At 38.0% G+C, this 12,087-nt stretch overlaps 1 protein-coding gene across 3 annotated transcripts in view; it reads left to right on the top strand.

The window, feature by feature from the left end:
• Positions 1 to 8,396: 8,396 nt before the first annotated feature.
• Smp_149200.1 (restin-like) overlaps positions 8,397 to 12,087 on the top strand; it is a gene marked incomplete at both ends in the record, with an annotated part of 43,150 nt that continues 39,459 nt past the window's right edge. For 2 of the 3 annotated variants that reach the window (XM_018797299.1, XM_018797297.1), the window contains 3 exons: positions 8,427 to 8,526; positions 8,563 to 8,678; positions 11,058 to 11,238. In XM_018797299.1, the coding sequence (XP_018652353.1) occupies positions 8,427 to 8,526; positions 8,563 to 8,678; positions 11,058 to 11,238 (397 nt within the window). Of the gene's footprint in view, positions 8,527 to 8,562; positions 8,679 to 11,057; positions 11,239 to 12,087 lie in introns of all 3 variants that reach the window. The other variant, XM_018797300.1, reaches the window with a different exon arrangement.

Genomic DNA, 12,087 nt, shown 5'->3' with positions numbered 1-12,087 from the left:
GCGTTATGATTGATTGTGCTTCTTACTCATCTATCATCACTGTGTTACCTTTCTTTCCGTCGTATAAATTAATCGCTTCAAAAAGTCATGATATCATCATTGTTTTGCCACAAAGAACAATATAGTGAACAATTGTGGTTTCCTGAAAACATATTTTTTCTCTTAAAATATCTAAAATTGATTGATCACTGAGTTGTGAGCAATATCATAAATACCAAGATCTAGCTAATTCTAGTTGAAATCTATCGATCAGGTTGCATTATGGACACTTACCTCAAAGATTTAACATCGAGAACACTATATTGGTCAATACTCGGTGATCAACCAACAGTAAAGTATCTGAGTCCTACAGGAGGTCAGTTACTATGCTAATAGCTCATTATTGATAACTGAGGCTTTGGACCTAGGTAACATAAGATAAAAGAAAACCAGTTCCCTTAAAGTTGCAGGTACACTTTGTTGAGAGTGTTAAATAACGCTAAACACTAGGTCCAAGTTTTCCTGTTAACTACTTTGAACCATCACGTAAACAAATCTTCCTATAAAACAAGAGATTGAATGTATGTATTTACTATATTACTACAGGCTAATATTTACTTAAGGAACTAGGTAAAATTTTTATCTTTTAACCTCCAGGTAGCCGGCCAGTAACCCAACACATTACTTTCAGTTCTTGTTTGTTTTTTTGTTTTTCTTTTCTCCCCCTCATATATTTCAAAAGCAAATGGTACTTTATCCAGATGATATACAAAATATATAGATATTTCTATACTTGAATTGTCTTGAGTTCATTCTGTTGAACAAATCCATTCTTTTTTTTAATGATTACAATAACAAAATTGTTGGGGTGATCCAATCAGCATTGGATTAGAAGTTTTGCTAGAAACATCACGAAAATGATAAGTCAGATGTAGAGGTTCTGATTAGCTGATTACTACTGCACTGCTACTATGTTTAGTAGTATCCAGGGTTTTTCAGGGGAAATTTACGGATGTGGAACTTTCTCGAAAAACTCTGAGACTACCAGGTGAATTTATTAACCCTAATACTAACAGTCAAAAACTTAATTTAGAAAATTATGTAGATCAACTACGGGACCACATGTCTAAACTTAAGCCGATTAATACTCGTGAACAATCGCGCGCCGTATATATACCTAAAGACCTAAGCAATTGCACGCACGTCTGGATAAGATGTGACAAAATAAAAGCACCACTCAGTCCTCCATTTGAAGGTCCTTTCAAAGTCATCTCAAGAAAATCTAAATATTTCGTGATAGAAAAACATGGAAACATCGACACAGTAAGTATTGATAGGCTAAAGCCGGCTTATCTAGATCATGAACCACCATACGTGTTGTTAGATCGTTTAACTGACAAATCCATTACGGAATCAAAATATAAAGATGATAAATCTTTACAAATGACTAAAACGGTTCGCTGGGCACATCCGATTAGTCAGTCAAGGATGTTGACAGTTTCGACTGCAGGATAAATCTAACCACGTAGCTAATCAGACCCTGCATCTACTTAAAAATAATTTTTTTTTCTTCATTCCGCCTCACATACAACTCCCCAGAACTTTTACCTTTGATATATAAGTGTTATGTTAAATATTTTTTTTAAATACTGGACACATAAGCTAGGTATTCCGAAACGATGGCTGAGGATTTTATTCAAACTCGTACAACTTACACTGGCAAATACAACGAATTCAAAAAGCAACCCAGGCGAGTTTTATAATTTCTTTTTCTGGTTAATTAACTATACTGGCTATACATATATACCATATGAACTAATTCTAAAAGTTTTCGGTCGAAGATATGTTTAGTAGCTTGATACAATTACTATGGTCAAGTACTTATTAAAGTTCTCATCATTTTTTTTTTAATTTCTGACATTTAAGAATCAATAACCGTGAAGATATGGTACAGTACGTTACTGTAAGGTTACTATCTTAGCCGCGTTGATTCCACATACCTAATTTTAAACACAACGTATAAAAGAACTGTTAAGTAATCATAACATTGAACTCACGATATGACTATCGTGGCTATGTTAACGTTAAACCAATTATTATTAGTGGCCCATACAAAACCCTGGAACTTAACACTAGCGTTATAAAAAAGACATGTTATGTCAATAGCTTATATATATACTTTTTTTCTCGGTTTAATAATAACGTAAAAAGAGTATTTGACACAACTGTACTTGATCCGCATACTCAACACAATTTTTTTGCTTCTTAACCGTATATTCGTTTCCGTTTTGTGGATTACTCTGATGCACCCTTGGTTACGCACCTAGTTGTAAAAAGCGGTCATCACCGGCTCAAGGTCATGCACTTGATCGATTTTGTTAAAGAGTCCAACTTCTAGCAAGTTCACCCTTTTACATATACGCATTACAAAAGAGTTTTTTTTTTGTTTTGTTGCTGTTTTCATGGTTCTTCGTACACAAGATATCTACACTATGTTTATTTCCTTCCAGAATACCAATCCGTTCTGGAGGCCAAGCACTTACATGAACGGAACAATTATCAATTGCATTTATGTATTTCCATTTTGTATCTTATTATTTTATGCAGGCAGTGGAGCAGTTCTTCAGGTTTGCTTGATTTTCACCATTACCTTTGAAGTAGACTCTTCTTTACTTTTTACTTGAGGGCGACTCAAGAGGCAGGTGAGTAAACACCTGATAGCCGGTCTGAGCATGGAAAAATCGTACCTCACCAACATGGTGTTGGGTAGCCCGCTCGCGGCACTTCCTCAGATATTCTTATTCCACATTCTCACACTTTCTCTTAAAAGCACGCAGCAAACCGTCAGCGATAGTTGTAGAAAAGATCACATGCTACAAAGATGACAAGCTGGTAAATGAAGAGACATCCATGGACTATCATTGAAAGCGTTAGTCGTAACTGATTGTAAGTCAAATAGTGAGCGAGTTGATAATTTCGCCTTGGGATGAGAAATAGAACGAAGGTGTTATCGATAGATAGGTTGATCGAACCGACGTTACTACGGAAGTCGATTCTAGGGGGAAGCTAATGTAACAGCTCAGGTTGGTTGGTTAAGAGTTGACCCCAAACAACCAAGCATATGCTAAAACAGTATTGTTCAAGTATTCATTCACTTCCTTACCTTTTGTAAGCGTTATATTCCCTACTATCTTATATGGAATGTTGAGAGCCTTTGTTTGTCTGAACAGATAATCCCACGCTCCACTGTGACTGCGCGAAGATCGAAATAAAGACCTATTCACTACTTCTCTGGTTTCTTCTATCAATAGCACGAGGGTTACCTATAGGCACGAAAACTGTACTCATACTTAACTAGACTATAATTAAACAGACATTCGAGTACTTTTTAAAGCACGTAATTCTTTTATTAACCTAAGTCTTGGTGTGAATACCTACGACTTAATTGCCAAACGAAGCAGGCTACCCCGCGGGTATATTTTACAACCTTTTCGAGTTGTCGTGCCTCGGAAGGCGAAGGCTTTCACCATTACTGATTGAACATCTGGACAATTTGTTCCGGTTTAAAACACACTTAGTTGACGTGACAACGTTCAGCATATCTCAACCTAAATACCTAAATAACAACGACTTAAACCCAAGTTAGGATATTTAAAGGCGAATGAACAAGAACCCCCTGGGATTACTCTGAAATTAGTTGCTTGTCAAAAAGTACGCAACGCCGTTTTAGAAAGGTCGCCTGTAGACGACAAAAATATATCCATCAAGGGATAGGCAACATGTATAGTCGGATAATTAAAAAGCCATTTCGTGTTGTTTCTGTTAACACATATAAAACCTACGGCATTTTTTACTCAGTATGTGACTGTCGCAGTTGAAAACATTCGGTTGTTACGGGATTACAAACAAAGATTGATGTAAATGCTTCCTCTTGAAAATCAATATTTAACGGAGTTTGCTAGGGTTCAGGTGGGTATGTGTCACTTGCAACATTAATGCTGAGGATTTGCTGAGTAATATTATCATTCGATTAACAGTTCTGCGAAAAAAAGTCAGAAACCCTGAGAAATGCTATTCCTGAAACGGATAAACAGACGAAGTAAAAAGTAGGGTCTTCGAAAACATGTGTCGATGGAACGCACATCGACACTAGTGAAGATATACCGAAACTCAGCCTCACCATAACATCAACGGTGTTAGACTGTTTGAGCAAACTTATATCTCTCAACGCGGGCTCCTTGAGTGCGATTGTGGTCCCCGTAAACTCTATAAGCGACTGAAATGCCGTCAACGGGGTTAGAGAGGATTGTGTCTCCGTCGAAAACTGAACATTCCAGGTCTTGTAGGAAAATCAGCTAGTGGTTTGTCCGTACAACCTACCACTCAGACTTTCCAAATAGTCAGCAACGAGTGTTGGAATCTAAAACTCAGTCTGACCGCCAAACAAAAAGAACTCCAACCTCATCGTGCCCGAAAATCTGGGAAAACGATCATGTCTAGAGATGACTCTCTCATATCCATGAACATTTAAGACGTCTCTGATCTTCCTCTCAGTCTACAGGACAAAAAGGCTGGGATGTTCTGAAATCAGTTGAACAGGTAATTCAAATTTCCCGAAATAGAAGTAGTGGCGGTTACACATCTTATACATAGAAGATGTTTTGTTGGCCAGTCACTTGCTGAAATCAAGTGATATAAGAATACTGCATGACATACCATATTCTGAGCGCGATCCCATCAGAAACATCCGAAGGGACTTCGAGAGACGTTCATTTGCTGTGGAAATATCATTTTGCGAGGTGTTCCAGCAAACGCGGACACTTACTATGAAGACTATTACATCCTAGAGTGGAAGTTAATGAAGCAGTCCCTGAAGCCCAAGAACATAATTATTCAACAAGTGGTGCGATTAGCCGAGATGGACGGTGACCTTGGACCCATGCTGGTGAAGATAACCCTCTTATCCTTCTAAATGGCAGCTGCCACTCTCGAATCATTTCGTGACGCTGGTATTTACCTCGAAAGAGTCTGTCAACCGTCCTTCATGCACAATTTTGCGGTTTAATCCATCATAGGAATCCCGTATGATATTGACTATCTTCTCAGGCGTTAATCTGCCCAAAGTCAACCTTGGTGAACATATGTACATTGAAGATGGCAAGTCTACTGGGAATTGGTTGATCAACCCCATTGAAGATTTGAGGTTATTCGGGAATGTGTAGTTAACAAACATTCAGACGCCGTCATGCTTAAACTGCTTATTAACAAATGGAGAATTACTAATTGACAGCCTCTCAATCTTACCCCTTCCTTGGAAAAAAGTGATCATTTCGTCATGTCCTGAAATTTTATCAACAAAGCCGAGCTAACACATGCGTTGGAATTTCAAACGTTTGAATGTGTCAGCTTTACAGGGTAACCTACAGCAGGTGAGCTGCCAAGTCAACCTTCAGCTTGATATGGACACTCACTGAGATTTTTGACTGCACACAATCTTACGTACCACAAACCAGTCTGTCATACAAACAGTCCTTAGAGGTCACGAGAAACGTAAGTCTATGAAGATTGGTAATTTTCGAACGCTGAAACTTGCAGGGTATTACTGGGGAGAATACAAACGAACCAGTGAAGGCAACGTGTAAAACTAAATCAAACAACAAGAAACCAATCCAAGAAGATACTCAGAGAAGCGAGACTTCGGTTTTAAGTCAAGCTAATCGATAAATTGGTCTCCAATCCGTAAATATTATTTTGTCATGCAACCCCTCTTTGGGAAGCCGAAACCGGAGTTTCTCAACTGCTTGGTCTTAATGGCCTGACCAACAATGAATGTGATGCTGCTAAGCGCCTGGAAGAACAGGGTATTCAAAACTTCAACCGTTCAATACTAACCATATCGACGAGAACTTCACTGAAACTCAACAGGAAACTCAGAAATGAATCTGTGAGCTGGCTTGACGTGTCAGAACCTGAAGCACCTAAACAAGGACCCTATTCCTGGCCCGGAAATCGAAGATTCTGGTTTACTGTGGGAAGAGGCTTCAGTCTTGGCAACATCACCTAACACGATGTTCTCACATTCGCTAAGAAAAGTCACGGTCCCAGGAAATTGGAAGCTGGCTCACTTTACACGAATTTCCGAAGGAGGTCAACGCGGCAAACATTCAGGCCACCGGCCAGTAGCACTTCTGTCCATACCCTCAAAAGTTATGGAGTCCTAGATCGCCTACGCGAGTGCCTACTATCCGTAAACTTCTTTTCACCCCAGGAGCACGGTTTCAGGAATATTCATTCTTGTATAACCAGCCTGCTAGCCACAGTGAACAGATAGACAACTACCCTGTCCAATTCGAAGAACGTCGCCAAATCGTCCGCTTTGGATATTGCTACTCTAAACCTGTGAATGTAACCAGTGAGGTTATATGGGAAAGTGTGATCGGCCCATTACTATTTCTCCTTTTTATCAATGATGTGTTCCCTCTTTCAGTGAGGTAAACATTTCCTTCTTGCCGGTGACCTAAAAGTGGTTTATTCATTCTCTTCTCTCACCAAAGAAAGCTGTATTTCAGCGGTAATCCAAGAAAAAATAAACAAGGTGTACGAATGGACTGTTTCGTGGAAGTTGCCACTTTTTTTGACTAAAGCGGATTTATTCACATTGGCCGCTGCCTTAACCTAAATATGGACATACACAAACGTACATTGAAACCTCTCGACACTGTTCGTGACTTGGGTTTAAGATATAGCAACAGTTTGAACTTTTCTGAGCACCTTGCATCTCAAGTATCCAAAGCTAGAAAGTTCATCGGATTCATAATGATTAACTTCAATAATATGGAATCGACATTATTGATATACAGAAAATGTATCTTACCCATTCTTGAATTCATTAATATCATTATTGGTCCCTCGACACATCAGATATTTTTTCATCTTTTCTTGTCCTCCTAAACATATTTTATTCCTAAACATCCGAAGTCTATAACTAAAAACGAAAAAATTACCCTATGTTACACCTAAACAAATCAACTCAGATTCATCTTATCTTCACCACACATATATATACACATGGAAATTTATATTTGATTATCCTTTCCAATTAATTGAGACTTTCATAGCATCACTCCAAACTATGACTGCACAAACACTTATTCCAATGTCACATCTTACCGCAATAATAAATTATTTACTTTTTAATTTATTTGTTCTATTTTATTTTTATTACTCATTCGACGATACATACATAGTCCTTTATTTTTGTTCTCTGTCCATGAACACGTTTTTCTCAGGCCACCGAATGTTCTAGTAGGATCCCCTAGGCTTTAGTGCTGGGATTTTTTCTCGAATTTTATGGCCGATCTTCTTCATCAGGTGTCGTTTCGTTTATTACTTTTCTCTGACGATGTGAGACTCTGGAGAGAAGTATGCAACCAGGACAATAAGCTAGCGCTTCAGGAGGATCTGAACGAACCTCAAGATAGGGCGGATAATAATCGATGTACCCTTAACACTTTAAGGTGTAAAGTAGTTTATCTGAGATATGTAACAGACTACGAATACAACCTAGGTAACTGTCCTCTAGAGGTATCTTAATCTGAGAAAGATCTAGAGCTGTTGGTACTCTACTATCTGAAGTATTACGCTATGACAAAAAAGCCTTTCGAGCAAACCTTGTACCTGTAGAGCCAGTGAAATATCACTGACCCCTAGCCAAATCATCCGGCAGTTGGGTCACTGAATATCGAACCCATCGTCGATCCCTGTCAAATTGAAGGACAACCGACGAGCATCAGTTGCTCGTATGAAATGGACTGACTCATGCTGTGGTGGTCTCACTATCTCCTCTGTACTCATCCTAACTAATATATTTCCGTAGTAACGTCCTTTGTGTTATACAGTCTTCTAAGCCGTTATGGTACCTTGATACATTGAGGGGGTAATCCAAGTTAGGTGCTGACCAAGAGGTGTGACTTCAAAATTATTTATTGGTCACACCATTACCGTCTAGCTCGAGTGGGCTCCCAATCATTCGACATAGTCCATCTACCTTGGTGATCTACATACTCAAATTCAAGTCTTAGAAGAGCATCTCCAGTTACCGAACCTTTACCCATTAGAATACAAGCGTCCTAGAGGTGACCTTCCTATGAAATATAGCACTGTAAACACTTATGGGTGTTCCCGTAAATACCTGCGGACATATTATTAAGAACTAAGGACGGTATCTCGCTACAATTTACTAATATTTTTTATCATTTATCATTAAATATCCTCAAGTTCTACATGGAAGCGTGAAAGATTCACTGCTACCAGATATGGATGCCTTTTAAGCGAAAGCTTCTTCCATTTTATCTGTAACTATTTAAACCATTTGAACTTTTATATCGTCAACGGAAGGAAAAGCGCGAAGTTCGTTGTTCGAGGCCACTTCAAGGTTATGGGTTAATATGGCTGAAGGGAAGCTAAAAATCGGTTCTCGTGTTGAAGTGACGGGAAAGGATGTTGTTGGTACCATAGCATATATTGGAGCAACACAATTTTCTCCTGGTAAATTTCCAATTCTGTTTTTTACTTTAAATTTAGGAAAATGGGTAGGAGTGATACTAGAGGAGTCGAAAGGGAAAAACAATGGTACGGTTCAAGGGAAACGCTACTTTACTTGTGAAGAGAACCATGGAATCTTTGTGCGGCCATCCCAGGTTCGTCTTAAATATTTCTGGAAACTCACACGTATGCTTCCCAAATTTAATTTTGTCATTTAGTTCCTGAACATTTTAGCAGTCATTTCATAGAATATAGCTACTAAAGGAGTTTCTTGTAGCACAAAAGATCTGTTCACTTTTTTTTCAACCGTGGAGATAAATATATATTGATATTAATAAGTCCGTTCTTTCATATATGTTTGCCCCTATTACACCCACCACAAAGTCGTCACTACGCAACGTATTCCACATAATCGATTATATTACTGTCAACATCACTACTCACAAATAACCTTTAGGCATGAATAATTAAAATTTCAAGCACCGCTGGGTATCAGTGTAAGTTGTTTGGGGATGGAAAGTTATGTTGTTTCGAGAAGATAGATATTACTGGTTAAAACCGTGGGTCAGGATCGAGTAAAAATACTCATGTTCTTTCGTATTTTTCTTCTCACCACTTCATGCTTTACTGATATCCGTTTGCTTTTTATTGATTATTTATTATTTTGTAGTTTCAATATCTTCGTATTTTTTTATTTCTTGAATATTTGAATGGTTGCATCATTATATGGGATTCTGTGTTCATATATCTCTTCTATGGAATTAAGTCTTATCTGTCTTTCAGTCACTCAAAGACTTATTAAGCTTAAATCGGTGTTTAAAAGTCCATAGCCGCTTATCGATTTGTTTGCTTGACTAAGTGACTAAATTTTTTCGAAGAGGATCACACATATCGATGAAATTCCTTACTAGGTATCTAAAATTCTTTTTAGCTTTCTTTGAAATCGCTCCATTTGCGGTACTTCCAATATTTTCTATACATAAATGATGCTTGGTTTAATGTTTTTTATGTGGGTCGCGATACCTGAGGTTTGCCTCATGGAAGTCGTATCATGACAACATGGATTCGGGAATTCACATGCTATCTATTTCAATTCACCTATTGTACCTTGATTCACTTGCAGATCTATTTAAAATATCTTAATCTAGTCATCTGAAGATAATGGCATTAGTTTATTAATTTTATCATACCTCAGAGTGATAAAAGTTTTTCTACTTTTCATTTACCACTTTGTTATGCTCTTTCAGTTCGTTATCGTTTGGTGTTTTTCTTACTGATATCCCATTTTTGTGGTAGTAATTAATAAGGTGTGTTTTGTCTTGTTGTGTTATGTTAACCACATTTATGAGCTTTTTATTTTAGTAGACTTTGTTGACGACTAAGGTATACAATTCTGTGGACTTTTTGGAAAATCAGAAATACATTCCACAAATACCATGTTAGGGATGACATCCCTTGATACTTGTATGATGATTGTCTATCGAACTGGCTGTTAGTCATCTTTCCTCACATCTGACCATCCATCTTGACAACTATTTTCATATGCAATAATGTTGAGGTTTTTAAGAGCACCAGTTTGTGTACTGACAAATTAGTAAGGACACTAACATAAGATAGACGGGTCCGGGAAAATGTCTCGTCCTGTTTTTTTATGTTAGAGAACATATCTCATTGGTTTTGTATGTTCGTAATATTAGTTGTAGGGCTTTCGTCAAGTAGCTCAAGTAAAACCCTATAATCTGGAGTTTCCGCTTCGAGTCCTGTCTACCAAAGATACTTATTAACAAAGAGAAATATGATACTTGGTTACATCATTAGTTTATTTATTTTAACTACATCTTCAGAATAACCTGCAACTACTTCTTAATTACATTTTCGTTACAAAGTTTCATGGTAAGTACTTCTACCTATTTCCTATTTGGAAACATTAATATATGGTTCACTCTCAAATGGCCCCCAAATGCCCTGATACGGCTGAGAGTGGGGAGAGTCTGCTCTCCCTCTCGAAATGCTCTCATATAGCCACGCGAATATATAGCCTCTGCCAGGGAAGTCCTACTCACTGCCTTCTCGTGGCAGGGGTGTTGTTTACGAAATTGAGAGGACGAAGAGCGAATGTCCGGCGCTCTAACCGGGTTGGTGGACAGGGTGAGTCCACCTAGGGGAGTTGGAAAACCGTGATTCCAAACCAATGGTGCACATGGGCTCCAGTATCCTGATGGAACGAATGGCGTATGAATCAATCGTTGGTCACCGTCTACTATGGGACTGCATCTCCTCACGATGCTCCACTGCCTTGTGGATCAGATCTTTAGGTCAAAGGCTCTGGGTGTGGCCCCCTAAGAAAACCACCTGTTTCGGTTTGGGCACCTTGGCAGTATCTTAGCCCTCACACAAATCGAATGAGATTTGTGAGGCGCATATATATCTGGTGCTTTTTGTACCAATATTTATGTGTTTAAATAAAATAAAAAATAAATCACTCTCAAATGATAATCTGAATCACTAATTTTCCCACTTTTTTCATCCCCTAGCTTACTCTTCTGGATGACCAAGATGGATCAAGCACAATGGATTTATCTACTTCAAGCGTTCTATCAGAATCAGGCACAACCTCAGAATCTAATGCATCTAAGTTATCATTTGGTGAAACTCCTAAACGTACGGGTTCTTCAACTTCTTTGTCCAGCAGTTTAAAACCTGAAATTGCAAAAGGTATGACATTTTGCAGTCTATTTTTAAAATATTCTTTCAGGAATAGTTTTTCAGACCCTAATGCTATTGATAAATACTCCAGTTTTCTCTTTTTTAAGTGTGATAGATATAAATATCCCATTACTCGTTACTAGTTTGATTCTGCCGTGGTTGCCAATCAAGTGTCCAGTGACTCAACTATGTTGAATTATCTCACATCCTAGTGTTCTGTCCTACGATTGATTAGTATACCACGTATACGTTTGTGTTCGCGGCTCTAAATTACTCAACATATTATTGAACCTTGTGCTCAATGATTAAAAGTGGAGCCCTTTAATCACTAAGCCACCACTTCCATATGAAGACTATTTCCTGAAAATACTAGAACTATTTATCGCACTTGTTAACAATGTCGGCGGGGTGTATTCACTGTTTTGAAAGGGATTGTGCTTCTCCAGGAGTTCAACTGGTATCTTATCGTCGAACTTAACTACAAATCTTAGAAACCGATATATATATATATATATATATATATATATATATATATATATCAATTTAAACCACACTGTTGTCCACTTTAAAACATGGAATGACATAAAATTCCAGACGGACTGATAAGATTCCCATTAATTGTTTCATTTGATGCTGTTAGATTGGGGAGGGATCTTATAAGTTTTTCAGTTTTACATAAAAGCTTTCCTTTTCAGGACTTTTCAGCTAATACGCTTTTAATGTACGACTCATAACCCAGCACTCAGATTTTTTAAACTTCCACGATTGTTTCACAAACCGTAATCGTCCTGCAGCTATGTTAGCCAGTCAGCCACAACGTGGAACCTGGTATGTATGTACATCAGTCCAAGTTGACAC

Source organism: Schistosoma mansoni, chromosome 4, assembly GCF_000237925.1.
Source record: "Schistosoma mansoni strain Puerto Rico chromosome 4, complete genome".
Taxonomy (NCBI): Eukaryota; Metazoa; Platyhelminthes; class Trematoda; order Strigeidida; family Schistosomatidae; genus Schistosoma; species Schistosoma mansoni.
This window is presented reverse-complemented; position numbering and strand designations above follow the sequence as displayed.